We start from the raw sequence: 27330 nt of genomic DNA on the forward strand, positions 1-27330 counted from the left end.
TGTTTATTGCTTCAATTATTCTTTCTTTTGAAAATTCTGCTGCTTTTAAGCGTGTTTCTTTCAAAAATAGCTTTGTCAATTTTGAATTTAATATTTTGTATTCTTTTACTTATGTATATTCAAAAAAAAAAATAAAAATTAATGGAATATATTTTTAACAACATCAAAAGCTATAAATATCAATTTCTTAAAAACTTTGATTTTTCTGAAAAACACATCAAACAATTTGTGAATAGTTTTGTATGCTTGTTAATTTCTAAAATACCACACAAAAAATTTTTTTTCAAAAAATAACCATTTTTTATTTATTCAGGAATTTATTAATTAAAAAAGAAAAACAAAAACTTAAAATGAATTATTTTTATGATAAAGATTAAAAATAATGATTAAAAAATCTTTTAAGCACATCAGAAAGTTGATTTAATTTGGTAGTTAATATTGCACTAGTTACATGAATAGGCTACTAGTGATAGCCTGGGGTGTCTTACTTTCGTTATAGTATATATATACTGTATTTTGTAACAAGCAGCCTTAGAGAGCATCCTCATTGCATGTGGTAGCCACAACTATGATTCCTGCTTAGAGAAAAAGATAACCTGATTAGCGAGTTTTTCACAAAGAAATATATTATAACAATCAGGCACTCATATTTCCTTGACAGCAATCGAAGGTGCCTAAACTGCATTCAGTGAGAATGGCTCTTTAATATACATACAGAGTTGATAAAAAAAATGGCAGAATTACAAAACTATATCATGCAAATTACTTCACACATATGAAGATAAATTTAGTTCTAAATTATTAAGAAAAGTACATAGTTTAATTCCCATTTCAATATCCTTTGTTAAGTTCAAAATTAGTGGCTTTACATCAAGATGATAATTAACACATAGAAACACTGTACTTTCCACTTACGTGACTGATATAAAACTAAAAAATTTACATACAAATAATTACTAAATTTAAGGTAATTAATAAATATTTAAGTAGCTACTGAAAATTTACTTAATTTTTATTGGAACAAATAAGAAAATTTGTACTTTCAATTTTTAAATAATGCGCTTATTATATCAGAACATGAGCACTTTTAACAGTTACTGCTATGATTTGCTTTTTAAGGTTGTTGGATCAGTAATTATTTCACTATATGTTTCTAATGAATGGAGGGGGGGGGAAGACTTCTTCACTACATTCCGGTACAAGAATTATTTTTATACAGGTAGGTAGTGTTCCAGCCAGTTTATCATTTAAATTTTTACTACTATTTCATGTTGAGTTTTTCCCTTGTTGCACTTCTCTACATTGCTATACTAAATCCGAATTGTTTAGTTTCTTTTTTCATGAGTCTTAGTCCTCTTACTATCTTGGAAGTTAATTTTGGGATGGCCTTTCTCTGAAAAATAGTCATTACTCATCCCCAAATTTTTCAGTAGTGGATTAACCAATAAAAAAGCTGAAGATGCCTTTGCAGGGTTTTTGGAGAAGAGAAAGAGCGAAAGGAAGTAGAGAAGAAGTAGGCTTACAAAGAAAGATAAGATGTAACTAATATTCCCTTGCTTATAACTTTCTTTTCTTTGATTACTCAATACAGTTCAGCTCTAAACTTTATATATATATATATATATATATATATATATATATATATATATATATATATATATATATATATATATATATATATATAAATTAAAGTCTGTGATCACAATAAACTAATTTTTGAATTACTTATAAAATGTACTTGCCTTGATTTATAATGTTACTTTAGCCACATGGACAAATTTATTTAACAAATATGTTTATAATACATAAAGATTTCTTATCGCTAAATTTATGTAAATAAATAATTTTATTTACAAACTCTATGTTTATTTTGTATATGTTACTGGTGATCTGGGATAGGCTTTAGTTTATTAGCAATCAATTCTTGGACGTCAAGAGAATTATTGCTATAAGTTATTAAGTTTGATGAAAAAATAAATCATGTGGCAAGACTAAGCATGATTATATACAATAAATGCTGGAGTTAATTTTAAAGTGTGATGGAAAGCAGTGTGAAAAATCCATTAGAACTAAGTGTCTTGTTTAATTGTTCTATTACACTGCTTTTTTTATGGATTACAGCTAACTCTATGCTGCTTCTGAACGCCAAGTGTATGCAATGTGTAGAAGCTTTAGATAAGAAATTAACAATTTTATATCTTAATAAGATTTTGAATTTCTTTTAAAATTTTGTCAACACAAAGGGGAAGAGAGAAAGAATTTTTAAAATAAAAATTACTATTGTAGTTTTTAAACACTTTAAACCTGAGTGAGAAGGAAAGAAGGAAATGGTGAGAGCAGAACTTTGTTTGCAAATTACAATAAAATTTTAATTTCATTAGAAAATATTGTAAAAAATAGAAGAAAAAACAAGATTTCAAAAGAAGCAGAAGTAACTTTTAATAACATTTTAAATGGAGTGTACTTTTTGACACCGGGTCCTCAAATAAGCTTATGAAGTTAATTACTCTTTGAAAAGACCATCTCTGGATTTGCTTACTAGTTTATTAACTAGTAAGCACTGATGGTATTCTTAGAAACCAACACTGTTAATGCAAAACATAACTTAAAGCATGAAGAAAACGATTTAGTTTGAATTTTATTGCTTGATGAAACTTAAAGATTTGTACCTGCATTATTGAAAAAGTAATTTACTTTGTTCAACATAATACAAAAAATAAGGTCATTGTTGCATTGAAAAAGCATTCATTTGACTTTTTCTTATAAGATTTAGCAACGAAAAGAATTATGCTTTGAATAATCCACATCCTCAAACTATGGGTCATGTTTTAAAATTTATTTAATATTAACACATTAATTAATTTATTTTTGATGCAATATATTTGTTATTTCAAATATATTTGTCATTCTAAAATATTAGTAATAACTGCTTTCTTAGAAAAATATAATGAAAATTAATTAATTTGCAATCAACAGATAATTAACAAAAAAAAACATTCTCACATGTAAAAGAATCTTTTATGCATTATTGCTATTTCATTATTTATATTTGTAAAAACTACGAAAAATAATTGTATCCTATGTAATATATAGTAAAATAAATCTATATAACTGAATTCTAAGTAAAAGTATCTACCATAAAAAGACAGATGGTTGCTAATATTTAAAAGTATTTTACAAAATTCTCAAAAAAATATTTGCAATAAATTATTCTCAAAACATATAAATTTTGCCAAATTTGAAATGTTTCATTCTATTGTGTTCAAGTGAGGTTTAAGTTACAAGTGATTTAATCAGTAATAATTTTTTAACTATACATGTATACCAATAATGAATAATTATCTACTCTTTCATATCAAAACTGTTTAAAGGAAGATCCCTTTACAAATTTTTACATTCAAATTACATATTTTATATGTATGCAATAAAAATCTCTTGACATTAATTGAAATAGTTAATACCTTTCAAAAAAATAAGTGCACCAAAGAAAGAAACAATTCAATAAATATATATTAATTTTCTGTACTTAAATTTCACATTCTAAAATGCGCACAGCAAAAATACAGAGTATAAATAAAAAATATCTGTATTTGGTTAACAAGAAAATATAAGAAGCAAAATATCTGGAAAAACATTAATAAATTTCCACATTAAATATTATTGCATGAGTTTGAATTAAACAATGATTAAATATGAAAAAACAATGCTCCTTAGTATGATTTTCAATTACAGCAATACTTGGATTACACCAACAGATGCATAAAGTCTCAATTGTAATTTGATGCACGCAATGTTATTTTAAAGCCCATTAAATCCTCAGAATGAAGCCATTTATTCTGATATAGTAACCAAATTGTATTCATTTGATTCAGCAAATGTTTCAAAGAAATTATTTTAACTGTAATTTTTTTTATTATAACAAAGAATTTATTTTATTATAACATATACAATCTGCGTAATTTTTTTTTACAATTTATCAATTATATTTTTCTCATTTAAAACTTTCAATTATTCTTTTTGTGAAATGTTAATCCTCTTGAGTATTTTTTTTTATAGATAAAATAATTTATTTTGCAGGTATCTTGACATCAGTTAGTGATCACCTCAAACCAGCGTAGTATTTTTAATGCATAAAATGTTTAAGGGAACGTTTTGTACCCATATATTATTATAGAAAAAACAAGTTGTGTCATCATCAGTTATGTTAGTACCAAATTCCTATTTAAAAAAAAAAAACATTGCTTCTTTAAACTTAATCAATTTTCCATTTAGTTTTAAATTTGATTTTTTAAAATTAGTTAATTTTCTATTTAGCTTTAAGTTTATATTTATGTTATTTTATACACTCACGATATTTTTCCACAGAGAATCCATTTTTGCAGAGATAACAGGGGTTGTTATATTGGGTTTTCAAAACTATAGTTCAAAATTTGACACAGAAATGTTAAACATGAAAAATACATTTTTCTGAATTAAGTTTGAAAAATCACAATATAACAAAATAAATAATCTAGTTAAAAAAGTTGTTTTGCAGCAGACATTCAAAACATGATTTAAAACAATTTATGGTTGTTTGTTCTTCAAAAATGAAATATCATAAAGAATACACATGATATAATATATATATATATATATATTTTACTGAACAAAATAACTGACTCAAGACATGTATATCCTTAAACTCATGAGGTCTGAAGAACATTTTCAAAACAATGTTCAACAATGTTTTTTTACTTCAACGTTAAATTTGATAAGCATATATTGAACTTGCATAAACACTATACTTTTATTAACATCAATATCCAACACCTTTTTCCCCTTCATATGCTCTATGAGTAAAATGAGCTGGAAAAAAAACTTTAATTAAACATAAATCTGAAAGAATAAGCAGTAAAAAAAAGCTGAAGACATCAAGCAACAGCAAACATTTTTAATAAAGAAACTCATTTGAGAAATAAATCATCACTTTAAATGAATAGATTCAATAGACAATTTAAATATATTAATTAAAATTGTTAACAATATTAAGTAGAATCTTATTATTAATTAAGACTTTTTCATAGTGGTGAAGCATGATATCATTACAAAATAAAATGTCCTTAACCTTATGCTCATTGGCACCATGCAGAGTAAATTTGTAACATTAAGTATATAAAAAATTCTGAAATAAAAACTGTTTCTATATTGTTGTCATTTTCACTGAAACTATGATCAATGAATCTATGATTCAGAACTATATTAATACAACTGAGAACATCTCTGGTTTGAGTGAAAGCCAGTACTTAATTAAATTAATGCAAGCTTGTCTGCTAGATGGTATACTAAGTCAGGTGATCAAATTTTGAATTATGTCATTGTCATTCTATGAATGCAATTTAAAGTCCTTTTTAAAAAATGAATAACATTTGAAGCATTTTCTGGTAGTTTCCCCATTGAGGGTGTTGGGGATTGGGCATAGTAGAAGTTCATGTGGCAATCAGTATCAGAAAAAGCTATGCATTTCTGCGTGCCCCAGTGTTAAATGTATGAAGATTTAGGGCGGGAATTGATAGCAAAATTTTTATTTATGTAATTAAACGTCATCAGAAATTGAAATTTTTAAACATTTTGATAAGTCCGCTATCTAATACCATATTATCTACAGGGAACTTTTTTTAATGACTCTACTTCCCAGAACAATTGCCTATTAACTCTAAAAAATAATCTTTCAATGACTCTCGGTGAATATTAATGACTTAATGACTCTTTGTGAAAGTAAAGATCATCTTAGTTTAAAATTAATAGGATATAGCTATTTTAAGCTATAATTTAATATTAAAAAGACTTGTGTAAAGAATTATATATATATATATATATATATATATATATATATATATATATATATATATATGGAAAAACCAATAAGGATGATACTTATCCTTTAATATTTAAAAAAAAAAAGCTCATTTAGACATGAGTCGTACAGACTTCTTTTTAAACCACAAGTTTGCTTTTACATTTCCAACTAATTCTCTTCTATTACATCAAAATAGTTCTAGCAGTTTAATTATGGAGGGAGCAACATCTATTGGCCTATGTTGGTTTTATTCATACAGAGGTTGTTTCGTAATATATATATATACAGTGGAGTCCCGATAATCCGAGCCCCGGTTATCCGAGTTTCCGCTTTAACCAAGCTATCAAATATTTTAAGGATTTTTTTGTTCTAGTTTATTTTTAAAAATACCACCGAAAAATAAATCTGAATTTTATCTTCCAAACACTCGGGAAAACAAAATTTAACAACTTGATCCCATGAAATGATCGTTAATATCATCAATAATGAAAATGAACCTAGCGAAGACGATGAAGACAGTGACGATGCACTTAAAGCTGTCGAAAATGCTACTGAATATAGAACAACAAAAAGAGGCGACACCAGCCTTCCTGTTATCCCTAAAAAATGGCGAAACATTGCTGCAAAAAAGCACCAAAGTTATGTAAAACAAAACACGATTAAGGACTTTTTTTAAGTAAAATCTCTTTAATTCTCGCAAAGTATGCTTTTTAAGTTTTTAATAATAATAAGAATTGTATGTGGTATACTCGTATAAATTTTATATTTCTTAAATATATTACATTTATACCAACTCTTTTTCTTTCTTTTTTTATACTCTTCGTTTTAACCGAGTTTTTCAGTTATCCGAGTTAGTCGTGGTCCACATTAACTCGGATAATCGGGACTCTACTGTATATATAAATGTTACGGCCAAAGCCCGAATTGAAATTAGCAGGCCAATGTTCGATCTTTTCCTGATTTCGGGAATTGGCCATCCAGATAGCGAAGTGGCATGGCAGGATCAGCCAAAGTTGGAAGAAAAAATCATTGGCACGAATTATTGGCTCTGTATAACCATAACTTCATTCCTTAAAAATTACTACCTGTGGTACCCGCAGCTAACTATGGTGGGATGTGGCCATGTGAGACAAAGTAAAAAATTACATTTTTTAAATTTTAATTTAAAAACTTGTATACTTTTTTATATTTTTAAATTAGAAGATTTATATTTTTAAATTAAAAAAGAAAACAAAAGGGGCAATATTAGCAAATGAACTTTTTAATACAACAAATATTAAAAAATTGTGGTCCCGCCGTACCACCCGGTATCTGAAAAAGCATACCACTACAATTTTTTTTCTGTAAAGTAAAAGTCATTAGAAATACAAAAGATAGCAAAAAAGGAGTAGCAGCAGACAAATGTCGCCATGTGGCACATTCCTGCCGGAATTGCAGGTGCGCTACCTACCGGGCATTCTTGAATGAGCACATCGCGTTTTGGCCGGAACATCGTGGCTACTTCGCGAAATGGGCGGTCAAAGTAGAATATTTACTGATCGTTTCAATTACATCGCACTTTGGCAGAGAGGTATAACCGCACTTCGGGCTTTGGCCGTAACATATATATATAGAGAGAGAGATTGGGTGTTTCAAAATGCCAAAGCAGGCACACATGAAGAATAAAAATAATTGATAACAATGGATCATTTACAGAATTACATGAGATCACAAATGCTACCAGGAGCAGCTAGACAGGGTTGCATATTAAACATTACTATATACATGTTGAAGAAGGTATGCCACTCCATGCAGTATTGCATGTCTCCAGATGTCTGTCAATAACTTGGATGTTCTCTTACAATAATATTGGTTCAAAAAATTTTAATGAGAAATAAAGTATAACTAAAATGGCGTATAGCATATAAATTACTTTGATTATACTGTGATAAAATTTTCTTGTGGGTAAGCAAAATTGCTTAAAATGCCTTTTTATGCGAATAAAAGTAATTTTAAGCTAATGAAAATGTTACGAAAATGCTTACGTCTATAATATTCAGTACTAAATCTCACTCCTGGCACAAGCTCATAAACTTTTTTCATAATATTTTGAGGAACACTTCTGGTGCCATCACTGTTCCATATTTGTATGACATCATCTTTTTCTCGAACAGTCACACTAACTCCACAAACATCATCACCTACAAATTAATCATAATCACTGAAAGTGAAATTAATTAACATGTAATTTAAACATTATTTTGAAATATCCTCAACAATGAATTTCTTAGTGTGGTTCAAAAATTATATGTGTAAAAGCTGAAAGCTATGGCAAATTAATGTACATCTAGAAAGGTTTATTATCTACCTCATTTTTTAATATGCTTCATATTCTATAAAAATAATTCTTATATATGATTAATACAAGTAAATAATGCTTGTGAACTTTAAAATTAAAACAGATACTATGAAATAATTTTAAAAAAACTACTCTTAATTAATGAAGGTATAAGCAAAATAATTCATTTTTATGAGTGTATAATAAATAAGAATTTTTTATTCATAAATAAACATTCACTACTATTAATACACATGTAAATAATAGCAGGGGTGCCATCCTCTCTGCAGAAGATCAAAAATTGTGATGGCATGTCTTTGGATCATCCTCAGGGATGTTTCATAAAACGTCGCCAATAGCCCATTGTGCAGCTCTAGTGCAATGTAAATGAACTATAACTACAACAATAAATAATAATTTTATGTCATTTTTAAATATAATCATTATTAAGATTTGAATATTAGATATAAATTTATTCATTACCAATTTCTTAATATTGAGTAGATATAATTATAAATAATTTGTATTAATTTTTACTAATTCATCAATATTGTTTCATTAACTCTTTCGCGAAGTTATTTTTTTTTTTTTTTACAACAAAACAATTTTGGTAGCATAAACTATGAATAGGGCACACTAGAATGCTAAAACTAAGATGTTATATTTTTAGGAAGATTTTAAACACTGATTTAGGACCGGGACATATATGTCCCATCAGTCCTGACAACTGGGACATATGTATCCCAATAGTCTTCAATGAGTAGTTTTGTAAAGAAAACCAATGATTTTCTAGTCATAAAAATTTAATTATGAATGGTATGGTTTGAAACAATCAATGAACAATGGGACATTACACATCGTGCACATTATTTTAGTGCATGATTCCTTTCTTTTGTTGTGCACATTTACGGCACCACTGTCGAGTTTTTGTTGTCACCGGCAGATGGTCACCAACATTGAGTAAGCTTCATGATGTTTTGGATGGGCGTCCAGTTCCTCTAAGGCGTTGATACTTCGTCGTTGAGCTTTCAGGGCACCATCAAGACTTCTGCAAGAAGTACAATGAAATCAAGAAATGAGGTTTTTTTGATGTTTGAGTTCGCAATCCATGAGTTGACCACTGCGCTCATCAATAGGCGAAAAAAAAACTTTTTTCCACTACTTGCAAGATTTTCGATCTACTTCATAGACATTTGCCATTTGGTCTGCAAGGTTTACACCTCCCATGATTTTGTTGTAGAATTAGATTGCCACAGGACACTCAAATTCTTCCTTGCTTCCATCTTTCATGGTGCAATTTACTTTTCCGTATTTAGCTTTGTGGCAATTACTTAGCCTCCTCGCACACATTATTCCATTTTTAGTTACGAAAAACTCAGCCTCACCCCTTTTGCTTAGTTTTGTAGCAAAATTAGGAACATCTTTATGTGTCTTGATGCACGTACAACAGCATGAAATTTCAGGGTTTCCACCAGGTGCACGCTTATTAAAAATCGGTCAAACGCAGGCATCACGTCTTTTCCTCGTATTGTCTACGTTAGCTTTGATACTACCTGTTCTCCGAGTGAGCCTTGAACTTTACCCGTTTCTTTTCGGGAATAAATGTTCATTTCATATACATATCCCGTTTTTGGATCACATCGCTGCCAAACTTTTATCCTTCTTTTCACAGGTTTCATCAGCATATATTGTTCGAGAGATGAACGTCCCTTAAATTTTGCCATTGATTCATCAATAGATTGATATGAGCTTTCACTTTGACACTGTTTGAAGGTTTGTTTCAGGCACGAAACAACCTCGTCAATGTGTTGTGTGTTTCATATGGCTTTATTAGGAATTCAATCCAGAAAATTTGACAGCTCACTGCACCACAAAGCAGCAGAAAAATAACAAAGAAACAATTCAACAATTTAGGTAAAGTAAACAAAAAAGAACAATAAACATTTGAATCAATAAACATTTCAACAATATAAAATTTTAAACATTAACATGGAAAAGGTAAAGTTAGTGACAATTCATGAGAGTTCTTGAGTCCCAATACAATTTAGTGTCATTCCCACTTTTCTGGGAGTTCCTACCTTGTCCCTTGCAAAAATAGCAAAATACCTCTAATATGGACCGAAGATTCCCGCAATGCATTCAGAAACCTCAAGAATGTGCTTTGTCATGCAACTATGCTTGTTCATCCCTCTACTGATGCTAATATATCTCTGACATGCGACGCTTCAGATACAGCCATTGGGGCCGCCATACATTAAATCGAACATAGAGCTTCTTCTCACGCTCCTTAACCGACGTTCAGAAAAAATACAGCGCTTATGACAGGGAACTGTTGTCAATCTACACTGCTATTAAGCATTTTAGACACATTTTGGAAGGAAGGTCTTTCACCATCTACACAGACCACAAATCTATCACCTTCGCTTTTCAGCAAAAGTTGAACAAAGCTTCCCCTAGACAAGCCAGACAATTGAGTTACATCGCTTAATTTTCAACGGATATTCGCTACATCGCTGGAGAAGAGAACATTGTGGCTGATGCTCTCTCTAGAATTAATGCCATCTCCACACCGTCTCCAATCGATTACTCGACTATGGCAGACTTTCAAAACGATGATGATTTAATAATTTTGAAAAACAATCCAAGACTGAAAATGGTTAAAATTTCCATTCCGGAAACCAATAAATCGATTTATTGTGATGTCTCTACACCCGGTAACCATCCATACATTCCCTTAAAATTTCAAAGGCAGATATTTTCCTCTATTCATAGCCTATCACAAACAGGGATTAGGAGCACAAGGAAACTAATCACGAAAAGATTCATATGGCCAAGTATCAATAAAGATTGCCAATTATGGTGCAGGGCATGCGTGGATTGCCAACGATTCGAAGTTCAGAAACATACAAAATCACCTCTGATGAACTTCAAGGTCCCACCCGAACGCTTCCAACAAGTTCACATTGACATTGTTGGCCCCTTGCCAAGGTTTCAGATACTTGCTAACGATGATTGACCATTTTTCAAGACGGATCAATCAGCAGAAACAGTAGCAAAAGGCATGATTTCAACCTGGTTTTCTCGTTTCGGCGTACCACAACGCATTACATCCGATCAAGGACGCCAGTTTGAATGCCAACTCTTCTCATCATTGAGCAGATATTTGGGATTTCAAACCTCTAGGACAACTGCTTACCATCCACAATCGAACTGACTGATTGAGAACTATAACACAGAACTATAAAAGCCAGCCTGAGACAAAACAACAAAATAAAATGCAACAAAATAAATCTTGGGTAGACGCTTTACCTTTTGTTCTTCTCGGATTACGTACGGCGCTAAAAGAAGATATCGGATATTCTTCAGCTGAGCTTCTTTACAGAAGTCCTCTCTGTTTACCTGGAGAATTTGTTACTAAAATCCCTAATGTCACGCACTCAGACTTCGTGCATAGGCTACAAAGTATCATTCGTAGCTTGAAACCTTCTGCAACGACTACTCATGGCACTAAAGCCGTATTCGTTTCAAAACAACTTTTGAATTGCTCGCATGTTTTCATCTACAATAATGCTGCCACTTCATCATTGCAACCGGTTTATCTTGGTCCTTACATTGTCAAGCTCTGAACATCGAAATACATTGATAATTGAAATCAATGGAAAAGTCAAAAGAATTTCAATTGATAGGCTAAAGCCATGCTTTACTATACAGGACAATACCGAGCATTCGCCTGATACTCACAAACCAAGGGTTGACACAGATTAACACCCTCAGTGCGAACCCCCGGAACGGATCTCGTCCTATGACAACCACAAGCAAACCACACGTAGTGGAAGAACCGTCAGGTTTCCACCTCATTTAGAGGATTGTTTCTTAATCGTTTCCACTGGGAAGGGAGTGTGTAGCGTCCTCTATGTTCCCTCTTTAATTTAATTTTCAATCTCTTGTATATATATATATTTGTTTTGTGGTGAATGGCATCATGTTTTTGTTGCTGTTCCAAAAGTGTATAAAATAAAATTGCTAGTGTTATTCTCTTATTCCTGTCGTCATTTATTTTACTATTTGTATTCTTGCTAAGGATTGAAAAATATTGAAGGGAAAATTATTCAGTCTAAAACAACCCTTTAAGAGTATGAGGTGTGACGGTTGCTATTTCTTGAGGCATAGTTGTTCCGTCAATGTAATATGTTTGACTTGCATTTTCTAGCTTTCCTGGTTCAGCAAAATATAGGTTCGACAACATTTTACATCTGGCTCTTGAAACAGCATTTTTTATTGCTACGTTACCCAAAGAAGGATTAGATGATCAACAATGAGAGAATTTCGGCACCTTATTGTAAGACATGACAAGCATGCATCCAAGGGCAAGTATAATTTCAGAGGGGTCGGATGAGTACTGCTATTTGAATGCTGGATCTTGAAAATTGGGATCGTCTATTTCATCATTCAAATCAATATCTTCGTCATCTGACTCTTCTAAAAAAATTTTGATTTCTTCATTAGTAAGTCCCCGGCGTCGAGTCATTTCAGATTGAATTAATTTGTGCCTAAATTAAAGATAATAAGCAACTATTTCAAAAGTAACCGAAAAATATAATATCAAGAGAAATGATCCCATAGGACTGTTGGGACAATGTGTTCCCACTATACAAGAAAAGAGGGACACATATGTCCCGATAATAAAAGAAGAAGTAAAACTTTGCCACTTACCAGTTTATTGGAGGTAATCCGCTTCTTGAGTAACATCTCTGGCCTTAGATTTATAGATCAATCAAAATTTAATCGAAAATAGGCGGTATTTTCCAAAACTAAAATATTTACGTTCGTACAGTAAGGAATGAGCTACTACACCTCAAAAACACGGGAATCACAAAATTACGGTAGTGCCATCTATGTTCTGTGAATGAAAATACCTACAAAAATATTGGCAGGACTGGTGGGAAAGTCTCCCATTAGTCAGAGAAGCGCTTCTGTCCCAAAAGATTTTTTTTAAAATTTGCTTGGGACGTATCCGTCCCGTTAGGCACAAAAGGGTTAAAACAAAAAATTTTATTAACATTTTTTAAAAAATTAGACAGTGAAAGCTCCTGTTATGGACACTTCTGAGAAAAGGACGGTCTCAATACGGACATATTTTTATTTCCAGTGAATCTTTTACGAATAAGCCATTATGTACATTCTCCATTAAGTGGACATTCCCGTGACCGGACACGGACAGTCATCTTTACCCTGAACGTTATTTTCTATCTCTTCAAACTAGACACTTTTTTTTTTTTAAATTTGAAAAAAAAAATAACTTTTCCTGCTTTAATATTAAAGAAAAAATTTTGCAACTTTTCACCATTTTTAAAGCATGCTAATTCTTTGCCATATCCATAACTAAAAATATTAAGCTATTTCACTACTAAAAAATCAATCTTTCTCCCGTCACATTTTCTTATCTCTGCAGAGAAAGCAGAGAAAGTGATTCTGCCCATGCGAAAGCGGCATCTTTTGATCTTTTCATCTGGACAACACAGGTTATGAGATCCCACAAACTGAAATGACATCTTAAATGCTCTCAATGCTTCTTCCTGACTGAAAATTTGTTTCATTTTCTTATAAATTTGAAGACTGTATTAAACACATATGGGATAAAAAAAAGAAAGCAGAAACATAATCTTTGAGGTGTTCATATAAATAATACATTTATTCAGACACTTGATAGATGATTAATTGTGAATATAACAACTCTATAGGTCCTCGTACCAAGCACTGATCTCTTTTGTTTTCTGAAAATCGCAGGCTTACTTTCAAGGATGTATTAATTAAGATTCCTATCAGGTGATGAGTAGGTGTTAGGGGGTGTAAACCTAATAATTGAAACTGACTGAGAACTAAAAGCTGCTATTCAGTATCATATGACTAACTTAAATATGTGTGTTAATAGGAAAATTATGTTCATTTATCCGTAGCTACATCTAGAATTATGTATTTATATCAAACTTTTTCCTATTTTCTTTTTGTTTAGGAAAAATATTTTTTTAAATTTAAATAAATATCCTTTAGATTATTTAATTATTTCCTAGAACATTGAAAATATTCTAAAAACAATTTACAAAGATAAACCTCGTGATTAGGGTACCCTTCCCGTTAACAGACAACTCTCGTAAAGGGACAATTTTTTCAATCCCAAGAGTGACCACTTAACCGAGGTTTCATTGTAATTATTTCTAATCTGTAATTACTTCTTCAATGTAATTACTACATATTTCTTCTAAAACTTACAGCCAGGCACAATTTTTTAGTTTTCTTAGAACAGACCTAGTAATTAATCTTGTAAATCTGTTAAAAATGCAATTTTTTATTATGTGGTAAAATAGAAAATTATTAAAAGAGTCGCATAATGGGCATCATTAATAATAGAGAAATATAGAGTAAATTAATGTTATTCCTATTTGAATATTATAATTGATTTTCTCATTCATTAAAAATCAGAATACTTTTAACTTATTAAAAAATATACTATACATTTCTATGAATTGTTTTAATATCTTTACAAGCCTATTTCAGGAACTGTAAAAAGAAAGATTTCTGTCAAACTGTATAACTCACACCAAATCTTATTCTAATAATATCCTTCTTATTCTCTTTGAAAATATTGTTTAAAACTTTATAAGACATCTTTGAAAACTTACAAGAATTCTCTTTGCTATTCTCTTCAGCTGCAAGAAAAACTTCAGTTAAACTGGAACTTCTCCCAAATTTTATTATAATAACATCCTATTATCTTGGAAAAAATTTTTTTTTTTTTTTTTTACAAAATTGGTTTTTAATCAAATTCTTTCTTCTTAACATTGTCTCATGAAAAGTTCTCACTTGAATGATCTAAACATCAAAGGAAATGCCTGTGAACATAAGATAACGAGAAAAAAAAAATTTCCTTATAAATAATTTTGTTTGCAATATTTACTCAACCACTTCATGTTTCTCCTAAAAGTATATTTTGAGAGTACAGGTAAGCATCTTCCCTAATGTTTATTGTTCCTATGTTCTGCAAAGTTTGAAGTAGGAAATGTCACACATTTTAAGATGACTGTAAAGTTCTTAACAACACAAAGGATGAGACAGTACAGAGAAGTAACATCAACGAGCAAGTGACATGGTTGTCTTGGGGAAGTTGCTTGTTTTGCCAATGTACTAATGTAGAGAAATAGATACTGCTCTCGTATTCAGCAAAGACGTGCTTTTGTTTCTCGTTTAATTTTTCATAATGATTTTCAATATATCAGCTAGTCAATTTTTGTTTACTTAAAATTTGTAATTCAAAAACTAGTAAGATGATCGATAAAACAAATTATATAGTTTTGAGTGATTGAAAATCAAAGAGCACGAAATAGTTGAGATCACAGGCATATCAGTAGATAAAGTTTTATCAATTTTGTACCAAAAATAAGATGTGAGAAAATCCAGTATTGGTGCTTTGTTTACTCTCAATGAGGAATAAATATAATCATGTGATTGAACAGGCATTTTTTCTTTACACTTTAACTTTTTATTCCTGACAAGTTTATGCACTTGTACATTACTACACTCTGGAAACATAGGAGCAGTCGAAACAATGGGACTTTTAAAGCAATCTAGATGTGAAAAAGTTGGTAAAATCAGCTAACAAAATGATGGCCACAGTTTACTGGGATCCAAGTGGAATCATCTACATCAATTAGTACATCAATCATCTACATCAATTGAGTATTTTGTGTCCTTATTGGGTCAGTTCAAAGATGAAATAAATATAAAATGTCCTTATTTGAAAAAGAAAAAAAAAATTTCAATCGAGACTTTGCTAAAGTGCACACCTGAGCAGTTTTGATCTAATTATAAAAACATTCACCCTATTCACCAGATTTGATTTTCAGTTACATTTTTTAAATTTTCAAACTTAAAAAAATTGTACTTTTTGGGAGGCCTAAAAAGGTTGGAAAATGCTAGAGAAACTGTGCAGAGATAAAAGGAGATTCTGAAAAATAAAAAAATTTGCCAAAATCATTAGTGGTTTTATTTTTATTCTTTTGCCAAAGACTTATTAAAGGACAGGGCACCAAAAAAATATTTACCACTAAAATTATTTTCACTCATTTTAAAAATAAATCTATATTGTCTTCACAAATAACATTTAAAAATAGAAATTTAAAGAAGTTGCTAGATGCAAAATCAGGTATTAAAGTATATGGATTATACATACAAGCATATATACTCAATGCATATGGATTCATTAATTACTTTTCATTTTGCTAATAGTAAAAATAATTTAAAAATAGTACTCTTTTGATATTACAATAACCTTTATCTCATGATCTTTGAATTTGATTTTTAAAAAATACAAAGAATCACATTGAAACAGTAATACAATAGAGAACTAATTATCCAGGATGCTCAGTACTATCGCTATCCTGGATGTCTGAATTTCCCTGTTTTCTGGATGTGTCGTTAGTCGATGTTTTATCGCACCCGAATTACAAGGAAAAAGCGTAACGTAGTTTAAAGTAAGAGAAAAAAGAAAAGCACTCCTAATGGTAGAAAAATAACATTTAAAAGAATAAAAAAATTTGCAAGTTTAGACAAGAAAAACAAGTTTAAAAAATACAAAATTCTCATATTTATTTTTTAAAAATAATTACAATTCCTAAATTAACTAATATAAACAAAACCAATGGTTAAATAACGCAATATATTTCATATCTAATTATACGGGGGGGGGGGGGCGATAAAATAAAAGGAAAACTTATTAGTCTAAATAAAAACAACACTTGAAAATTATCGAACCGAAACGATAGTTAAAAAAGGCACTAGCATAAATATTAAAACTTGGAACAAAGCAAGATCAATAAGATCAACGGAATTTAAAAAAAAAAAAAAAACTAATGATAAAATTTATGATTAAAGATAATAAATTTATTGAGCGCGAAATTTATCAAGAAAAGAAAAAAAAATCAAACATAGTGGAATCAGAAAAAAAAACTGCAATATGCTTCATAAAATAATCGTATGTTTATATTAATAAACAATTCTTTTTTTTTTTTATAAATACACGATTTTTAATTAGAACAGATGTGATTCCACATCAAGAAAAACTTGCAAATGATACCACACTTCCAAAGAATCAGAATTTATTCAAAAGAAAAAGATTTTATTTTTATTAATTGATGTCAAATAGATATATTTTTCTCTTTCATCTTTTGTTAACTGATATGCATGTGCAATGCATTCTCCCCACTCCCTCGTAATAGAAGAGAAAAACGAAATCAGCATGCCACTCCTTTGAGTTTGATTGACGGCCTAAAGGAGAAAATAAAACAATCGTCCCTTCCCTGCCTCCTCTCGATCTTTAAGGTCACGGAAGAAATGACGTTTCTCTGGGTAAACGGGAGGGGGGGAATTCTCCCCTTCCTCACATTTTTCTCTATTCAACTTCCAGGATGAATCCAATTTCTGCTTTTTTTCATAATCGTTCTAGTTTAAAATGGCGGGGAAACCGAGCAAAACTTTTTCCCGGTTATCTGGACACCGGATAAATGGTTCTCTACTGTACAATCTTTCTAAAAATTTGGATACAAATTTTTGTGTTTAATACAGCAACATGATGCAAACTATAATCAAGGCAAAAAAAAAAAAAAAAATGAACACTTAGGAAGAAAAAAAATTCCAACAGATTATAAGAATAACAACAAAGGAATAATATTGGATCTGACAACATAACAGTTTCTTTCAAAAGATATAAATATTAAGAATATTACAAAAATATAAACTTCTGACAGTTATAAAGAGATATTTTGTATACACCACTATTAAGGTTTTTGATAAACAGATATTTTTTATAATAATAAAACAAATTTTACTAAATTTCAAATTGAAATGATGAAAAAATTCAAATATTTGTCCTAATAAGAGAAATGCATCATAAAATTTAAAAAAGGAAATTCTATTAAAAGTTACTAAAAATATGAAAACTTTTAAGATAAATAAAAGATTTAATATTAGAAAGTTCCATGGTTATATTATTTATTTAATATGCTATAAAATCTATAAAACACATTTTTAACACATAAAATTCGAAAAAATATGTCAGTCAATAGTTTCGAGAGAATGTCAGACACATTTTCATTAGTTAATAAAATGGTACCTAATGTCTATGTGTTTTGATCTCTTAACATTTTTTTAACCCTTACCCAACTGAATAGCAGCCTGATCCTCTAAGTGCAATATCCCAGCACTCAGTGCTTTGTTTTCCATATCAGATGTCAATCCAGTAATAGATATAAGTTCTGCAGAAGCCAATGAAGCTGCAATTTAGTCCCAAACTGAATCAGTCCAGGCATTATAAGTTATACCACTACTTTGTTAAGTATAATACAGCCCACAAGATCATGTTTTTTTTTCCAAGTATCAGAACACTTTTTTACCTGCTTTCCACTGAGTTTCTATTGGATTGTTTTAAAACTGACTGAGAGAAGACAAAGTAAATGTATTATCTGATCTGCAGCCGAGTGAGAGGTAAATCAGACTACCAATAAGTTCACAAAGGTATCATCAGTAGCTTTACTTACACCTGGTTAGAAAATTTTTCCATAGGTGTCTTTGGTCTCTTACACTTTTTCAAGACAAAGCTATTCAAGATCTTGTCAATGAACTTGGTAGATTTTAATTCTATCAGCATATCTTTTTATATTTCAAGATAGTTTTTCTACTTCACAATATCTCTTGCAGGAAACTCTTTCTTTAGTAGTAACACAGTTTCTTCAATTTCACTTTCTTCACCAGTTAATAAGATATTATGAACAAAGATTGCCATAATCAGATTCCTCTCTGTATAAGTGAAGAAGTCATTCTTTGATCTTTCGAACTTTAGGCAAATTCATTTAAGGCAAATTCATTAAATCTCCCATTCCAGAAATGAGGAGCACCTTTCAGTCTATACAAAGCTTTGTTAAGCTTTAAAACTTTTTGTCCCTTTACAGTAACAACTTTGGGCGGTTTTATGTATGTTACTTGTTTCCTTTAAAAAAAAAATGGAGCACACAACAGACTTCCATTTAAAAAAGCAACCGGACATTGTCTTATTTGCTGGTCTTTTTGCACAGCTAAGGATATCAGTATTCTTATTATAGATAATCTTGCTACTGGGGAATAGAGTTCTGATGTAATATCCTACTGAAATTCTCAGGCAAAGAGTCTTGCCTTTCTTGTTCATCAATCTTATCCAAGGAAAATAAACCTTCTGTCAATAATTTTGGAATTCGGTGGACACTCAACTTCTTCCCAAATTCTCACCTGCAGAAGTGAATTTAGTTCTTGATTCAATGCCTCATTGTATTCAGTATCTTTGATAGCTTCATTAACAAAGACAGGATCTTTGGTTTCTTCAAGAAAGCTAAAGACTGAACATAATTCAAAATCTTAAACTTTCAGGAATTTTGGCAGTTCTTTGAGGCCTTCCAGTCACAGTGGCAGTCTTGCGTTTGTCCATATTATCTTCTGTTTCAGATTCAGTTGTTTCCTCTGTAACATAATTAGTAAGTATGTGTTCTTCAACTTCAATTCAACTGTGATTCAGGGTCTTCTAGCCATTCTATACATTCACTTGTTTCTTTACTTTCAATTAGCAGAGGTTTTGGACAGATATACACTGTATTGCTCTCTTTTGTGTACGTTTTACCAAGTTTAAATATCACATTTCTGAAAATTTCACACTTTCCTTTTTAAACCAGGAAAGTAGATTCAATAACATGATATTTCCTCCATAATTGCCAAATATCCCCTTTATACTTTTGGCATCCTTTTCTTTTCCTATGTTGCTTTCAAAGCAAAACATAGGCTTTTGTTTCAAAAGGATGTAACCTTTTTATGCCAGGAAACTCTTTGAACCTCAATTTAGAGTGTTTTCTCTTTTGCAGTGCTCGTTCTACTCAAATTGACAATGCACACAGCTGTAGCAACAGTCCACAGTTCCTTTTCCATATTTTCAACCCGTAGCATTGTTCTTGCTAATTCAACGAATTGATTATTTTCCGAACACTAGCAGGCAATTCCAAGAACACCTTGATCTTACCCTTTGCTTCAGACTTTTTCAAAAAGTAGATGTTTCTATAATGACTGTAATCATCCTTTAGAATCGAGAATTTCCAATTGATCCCAAGTAAAAAAATTCAGCACAAAATCCTTACGTAAATTCTTATTTTAAAGGTTTTGCTAAAGAAATGTTAAGAAACACATGCATAAAGTTTTTTATGCAATTTTAAAAAAGTGCAGTTTTAAAAAAGGTTTTGCAAAGATTATTGTCAGTTAGTATTTCCTTGATTTTGAAATATAAGGAATTTTGAAAGAAGTCATATTTGGTATTGCTGTACAGCAATATGTGAAGTTTTTATTAAGATTTCGTAAATGTTTTAGTCAGCAAAATCTATTTGCCATAGATTTCTTTTAAAACTAAATTCGTACAAGCTTTTTGGTAAAAAATACTCCCTTTTTGTTAAGATTTTAAAAACTGGACAAAAAACTTTATTCTAAATTTTATTTCTAAGAATGCTAAAGCTATTTAATGGAAATGTAAAGGAAATAAGCAGATTTCATGAAAAAAAAAATGTGAAGGAAATATGTAGATTTTATGAAGAAAATGTAAAGGAAATTTTTTAGATATTTCATAAATAACAAAAAATTATTCTAACAATTTAATATAATTTTAACTTTAACGTGATCTTAATGTTTTGCTAAATAGTAAACTCATGTTTGTGAAAATTGCAACACCATGAAGGCAAGGCCGGATTTAAGTATAAGCTAAATAAGCTGTAGCTTGGAGCCACGAGATGACAAGGGCCCCCAGATCCTGCTTTCCCCCTCTTTTTTTAAAGTTTTATTCGGAGCTGGGGCCCTCAGAAGCCGAAAATGCTTTTTTCTTTCTTTTTTACATTGTCAGAGATAATAAATATAAATAAATGATTGAATAAAACAAAAAACTTCGTTGTCACTTGCAGGGAACATATCATCTTTCAAGCAATTTGAGTATTAATACATTATTTATAAATAAACAATTTTCTAGTTTAAAAGGTAAAAAAGTTTTTTTTTGCCCCATCATTCGATTCTACAATTGTAATTATCTAAAACTAATTGCTAATTGATATAAAGCTTTAGTGTGTTCCATTGATATGTTGAATGCTCGTTTTGGCGGGATGCCCGGGACAGTTGCACTTTCACATCCTAGCCACTATACACCATCAAGAGCAGAGCTGATACTTTAAACCCTCTGATATCTAATTCTTATCTCTATTCTAATCTTATTCTCTCTGATATCTAATAGACCCTTTAATAAATCCTTAAAAATATAAGCCAAACATTTACATAAATAATGACAATTTTTTCTTCTTGCACTAAAATTTAACAAATGTACTTAAAATAATTAAAAAGAAAGCAAAAATAATGAAAAAATATTTTCAATATAAACATCAATTAAATAATATCAGCTTACGAAATGTTCTTCTTATTTTTACAAACAGTATTAATATAACGGCCCTCACCTGCTCCAGGGACTGTTGGATTGGGTTCAAAATGACAAGGCTACGGAGTTGAATATTAGTAGTCGTAAACTCGAAATTGGGTTGGCTGGAAAAACGTTCTTATTATCATATTTTTTTATTAAGTAGAAAATGCTCGATAAGTATTAAAAAAGGGCTACTGTAGACCTATTGCCACATTAATTTAAATTTTTTTGAAAATTTTTAATATACAGATTTTATTCTTTAAAAGTATGTAACATTAAAAATTATTATACAAGATTTTGTTATTATTAAAATTAAGACAATTTTGTGTTATAAGTTAAATACTTCATTTAGTAATTCAATTACACGTCACCAAGAAATTTAACTTTAATTCAACATACTATTATCCCACTTATCTGCGAAATTTAACGTTTTTTTACCTGATTTCCATTCAAACTTTTACAATTCTGAAATTGCTTAGTTTCAAAATAATGCACTAGGGGACGATCCACAAATTGTTCAAAGAGAAGGGAATATTTTATCTATCAGTGTTTTCACAACAGCGCGAGAACACGAGAATCTCGTATATTTTTTTCTTTTCTCGCATTAAAAAATTATTACCGCGAGAAATTCGCGCACTCTATGAATCAATTTCAAAATTCGCAAATTTCTCGCATTTTGGAAAAAGTTTCGAATTACCCCATTTAGAATAAAATACGTTTCACTTTTCTCCTGGATCTTTCATTATTTTCAACATCTGCCCCGAAATCTAGCTTCCCTATTTACCAGTGTTGTTCAGAACCTTTTAGAACAGAACACTACCACGTAACCCCTTTCAGAACACATTTCTCTGCAACCATGTGTTTACCATAGATAAGGTTTCTTCATGTAAGACATTTAAATTTTTTATGCACTAATGTAAGATGGACAAATACCTTGTAAAGGCAAAATCTTCTATGATGATGCACCAAAAGTATTCAATGCTTTAAAAAATAGAAGACGTTAAAAATGTATTATAATTAAAGAAATAATTTTTTTTCCAAGAGTTTTTGTGTTTTTTTAGTTTTTATAAATCTCACTTAACTTTTTGAAATCTCATCCTGTTTTTGAGAAAGGGTGAGAAATTCTCAACCATTTTTTTTTCTATGATGAAGACGCTGATCTATTCTACCCGATATATTTCTGAATTATAATGATCCTTGAAAAATATTATATGAAGTAAAAAGAAAAAAAATTGTCATGTAGTTTAATGGTAAATCAGGGATCATATACTTATTTACAATTTTTGGAAGATGAAATCAAATTTCAAGTTGTTTCAAAAATTTCAAATTCCCTTTATTCAGTTTATTAAAATGATTTTTATCAAATTAACAATTCAATGTATAAAGAAATTTCAAAATTGTAAACTAATGGGTCATTCACAAATTGATTTTTTTAAATAAATGTTTATTTTCACTCAAAACAATTATACTGTCAAAACTATTTTTATTATTTACTATTTTTAGAAGATGAAATCATATCTTTATGATGAAAATTTTAAGCTGTTTCAAAAATTTGAATTGTTCTCTTTTTTAAAATTATACAAAATGATTTTATTTGTTTTTAAATTTATTTATGCTCAAAGCTAGTTTAACTCTTTTAAAAATATTAAACCAAATTACAAATATTAAATCTTAAGATTTGCACTTAGTATGCATTTATTCAAAAGAGATTATAACAAATTATAACATTTTTAAGCAACTATCATAAGAATCTTATAATTTGAAGTGAATTAACTCAAAATATTTATATTGATTATTTTTCAAAATTTTTATATTAACTAATTTTCAAAATGTTTATACAGGGTATCGGCAACATTTTAGATTTTCAAATTCATGATCTTCCATGACTAATTCCAAGAATTTTTCATGACTTAAAGAAGTTACTATTTTCTCCGACAAATTAAACAAAGCATTATAATAACATTAATTGAAATGATAATTGTAACCAAAACTGTTATAATCCGCATCTTCATATTCATAGATTTTAAATTTAAAAAACAGAGTCAAGAAAGAGTTGTAGCAGTAAAATAGCTGGAAAAAAATACAAAAGCAAATTTTTTTTTCTTCTTTTTTTTTCTATGGAATTATATTCTAAAGATACTTTTCCTGTTCATCAGAAAGGAAAGAAATGCTCCTTATTTGTCTGTTCTCATTTCGAAATAAAAAAAATTCGCCAATGATTAGCTTGCTTCGGCTTGAAATTTAAATTGACAAAAAAATAAATTAAGAAAAATTCTTAAATCACAGAAGTTTAAAAGATAATTCTCTCTAGAAATGATGTTTTTTCTTTCATTTTTCGAAAGAACACCATTTTTAAAGAACATGAGAAAGACATTTTATATTCTAATAAAATATGACTGAGTAGTGATTTTGTTAGGAATTCAGATATTTAGAACACGATGAAATTGAGGGGGGGGGGATGATTCCATTTTAAAAATTAGATTTTTCAGCGACCTAAATCCATGACTTTCCATGGTTTTTTTTCAAAAAATAGATGAAAATCATGACATTTCATGACAAATTTTGTTCAATACTGAAATTCATGACTTTCCAGGTGTGCGGATACCATGTTTATATTAGCTATTTTAAAAACTCTTATAGATTTTTCAGATTCACATAGAAAAATTCACAGCATTAAGATTTAGAAAGAAAAGCCTCTAAAAATCCTTTTATGTTTTGGTACAAAAAACCACAGTTTTTGTTAAGGAATTTTCCATTAACTTTTTAAAGATAAAAAACTATATTATTTAAAATGATTTTTATTTACTTTTATGTTTACTTACACTCAAAACTAGTGAAACACTTTTAAAAATATAAAACTGAATTCAACTTATTAAATCTTAAAATTTACTCTTAGTAACAAATAACTCCAATTGAGATTTAATAAGTGTTAACACTCTTAAGTAACTAACACAAGAATTGAAGTGAAAGTAAAGTATTTTAAAGGAAATTAACTCAAAATGTCTTAATTAACTATTCTTCAAAATTTTTATATTAACTCTTTTTCAAAATGTTTATATTAACTATTTTAAAAATCCTTAAGGGTTTTTTTTAATTCATGTAGAAAAACTCTCAGTGCCAAACATTAAAAAAAATCCTTAAGTGTTTTGGCATAGAATTCTGCATTCTTTGTAAAGGAAATCTAATGGAATTTTCCTTGAGCTTTTTCAAAGAAAAAAAACTTAACAAAGCCTTTATTTTTCCTTCATAAAAACTGCAAGATTTTGTGCCAAAACGCTTAAGGATACAAATACTTCCTGGGCTATTATAAAAAATATCTCCTTTACATAAACTTAATATTACACGATTCGTTTGATGGTTAATACATTGTACGTTTTCCATGCGATGAAATACAGTCTGTACAACACTCAGACATGCTTAGAGTCAAATTATCGAGCTGATCACGGAACGTGATCATTACTCCACTCAGCAAGCAATGCTCTTCTAAGTCCTGGTACACATGTAGAAGGCATGCCCCACACATGCTCCATCGGATTCAAGTCAGGTGAGAATGCTTGCCATTCCATACAGATAATATCCTTAGATTATTTATGATGCTCGCTTGGTGAGAGCAAGCATTGTCATCCATAAACAAAAATTCTGCACCCATGGTACCACATAGCAAACATACATTTGGTCCCAGAATGATTCCCCAATAAATTTGGCCTGTTATGGTTTCGATTTGAACATGCAGATCTATAATGGAACCCTGGCGCACTAGTGCTCCTGCTTCATATGCTTCTTTTGGCAGTTACAGCCAAATAACTGTTTTCATTTGTTGTAACTGGGAGATGACCCATACTGTAACATCAACCAACATTTCCACCGTCTTGGAATCATTGCCAGAAACCTGGAGATGACACTTTGTGCAACTCCAAATTCCTCGGATATTTTGACCTGAGAACACCCATATTCCAGGTAGCCGATAATTCCACCACATAAAAAATCATCCACGTGTGTCATAACTATTTACGTATATTGTGTCATAACTTAAAAAATGCTTGACCGATTTTGCATTTTTACCCCCATTCCTTATATACCCCTCTCTTACACTCTTATCCTTGTGACGTACTATTGGTGTCATCAGGTGGCTTCCTCTAATTTGCATATTATTTTATAATTCCTAAAGTTGTGAATGATAATTTTACAGGGGAACTTTTTACTTTAGAGTTCAATTTCCGTCTAATTCTGAAATATGATTAATTTATGGATATGAATGCATAAAACCTTAATTTTCAGTCACTGATGTTAGTAGGTTTAATAAAATGCTAATGTTTGCCAATCTGTACCAGATGCTTTCCTTAGTGGAGTCTCTGAAATGTTAGCTTTCAGAAATGAATTTAAAAAATTCTGAGACACTCAGTTTTGATATTTCGGTTTTAAACAGCATTATTCACTAACCAGCAATGCTGTTACACTAAACCTATAATACCAAGTTTCCTCTCTATGGAAGTGGATTTTTATTTCTTTAGGAAGTAAGAAAAGATAAGGAATGCATGCCTACATTGTTACATCAGTATAGAGAATATGAAGCAAGCATATTCTGGAAATGTCCTTTAACATTAAAAGAAACAACAGTACATGGAGTAGCAAGCAATGTGACTTTATATTTATCACATTTACCAACAATGTGGTTATTATAATAATCAAATAGGAATATAACCCAATAAAAATGTGTGGACCATTTCCTGGATAAGACTTTCCCAATATTCCTTACACTGTTGGTTTTTAAGGCCATTGACGGTTATTCTCTACACTGACATTATTTTAAAGAACGGACGATTGTCCAGCATACACTTGCTATGTATTTCTTACACTGATTATTTTGCAATCTATCCTAAGAGTGAAATTCGTAGTAACTGTTTCCGAATATTGCAATTGAAAATGCTTGCAGTGCCTGTCTTGGGAAAGATGAAGAAAAGGATTCCTAGCTTGCCTAAGAATTGGAACATCCATTAGGTTAAGGAAGGAGCTTGGAATAGAAGGGTTAATCTAAGTTTCTGAATAATGCACTTCAACAATATATAGATATTTTAAATATATATAAAGAGCGATCTTAAATGGAACACTCCTATTTGTTACATATTTTAATGATACCATTATGAGAAAACTACTAAGAATAAATTATGTATTCAAGTATATTGTATTAAAAGTATTTAGAGGAATCTATACAAACCTTCTTCAACACAATCTGCAAATTGTTCTCCTATAGCAGCTAACAGCAGTTCTTTCCATACACATGGCTAATAATTAATATAAATCAATTAACTTAAAACTGAATTAATTAATCTATATAGTATTCAATAATGAGACTTTTATACAGTAGAGAACCATTTATCCAGTATCCAGATAACCGGGAAACCAGAAAACCGGGAAAAATTTTGCTCGATTTTCACGCCATTTTAAACTAAAACGAAAAAAACGGAAATTGGACTCATCCTTGAAGTTGAGTAGAGGAAAATGTAAGGAAGGGGAAATTTTTTTTCCCCGTTTACCCAGAGAAACGTCATTTCCTCCGTGACCTTGAAGGCAGGGAAGGGACGAATGTTTTATTTTTACTTTAGGCCGTCAATCAAACTCAAGGGTGTGGCATGCTGATTTCGTTTTCTGCTTGATTTACGA

General features: G+C 30.1%; 1 protein-coding gene across 1 annotated transcript in view; it reads right to left on the reverse strand.

Moving 5' to 3' along the window:
* Nucleotides 1-345: 345 nt before the first annotated feature.
* Nucleotides 346-27330, reverse strand: part of LOC107447087 (eukaryotic translation initiation factor 4E type 3) — a 63846-nt gene continuing 36861 nt past the window's right edge. Inside the window, exons 4-6 of the mRNA XM_087155854.1 lie at nt 26885-26951; nt 7861-8016; nt 346-4845 (exon numbers count right to left, since the gene is read on the reverse strand). Coding sequence (XP_087011980.1) covers nt 4796-4845; nt 7861-8016; nt 26885-26951 — 273 coding nt within the window. The 3' untranslated portion in view covers nt 346-4795. The remainder of the gene's footprint in view (nt 4846-7860; nt 8017-26884; nt 26952-27330) is intronic.

The sequence above is a fragment of the Parasteatoda tepidariorum genome, chromosome 12 (assembly GCF_982258835.1).
Source record: "Parasteatoda tepidariorum strain Cologne lab strain chromosome 12, Ptep-v5.0, whole genome shotgun sequence".
In the NCBI taxonomy this organism is placed as follows: domain Eukaryota; kingdom Metazoa; phylum Arthropoda; class Arachnida; order Araneae; family Theridiidae; genus Parasteatoda; species Parasteatoda tepidariorum.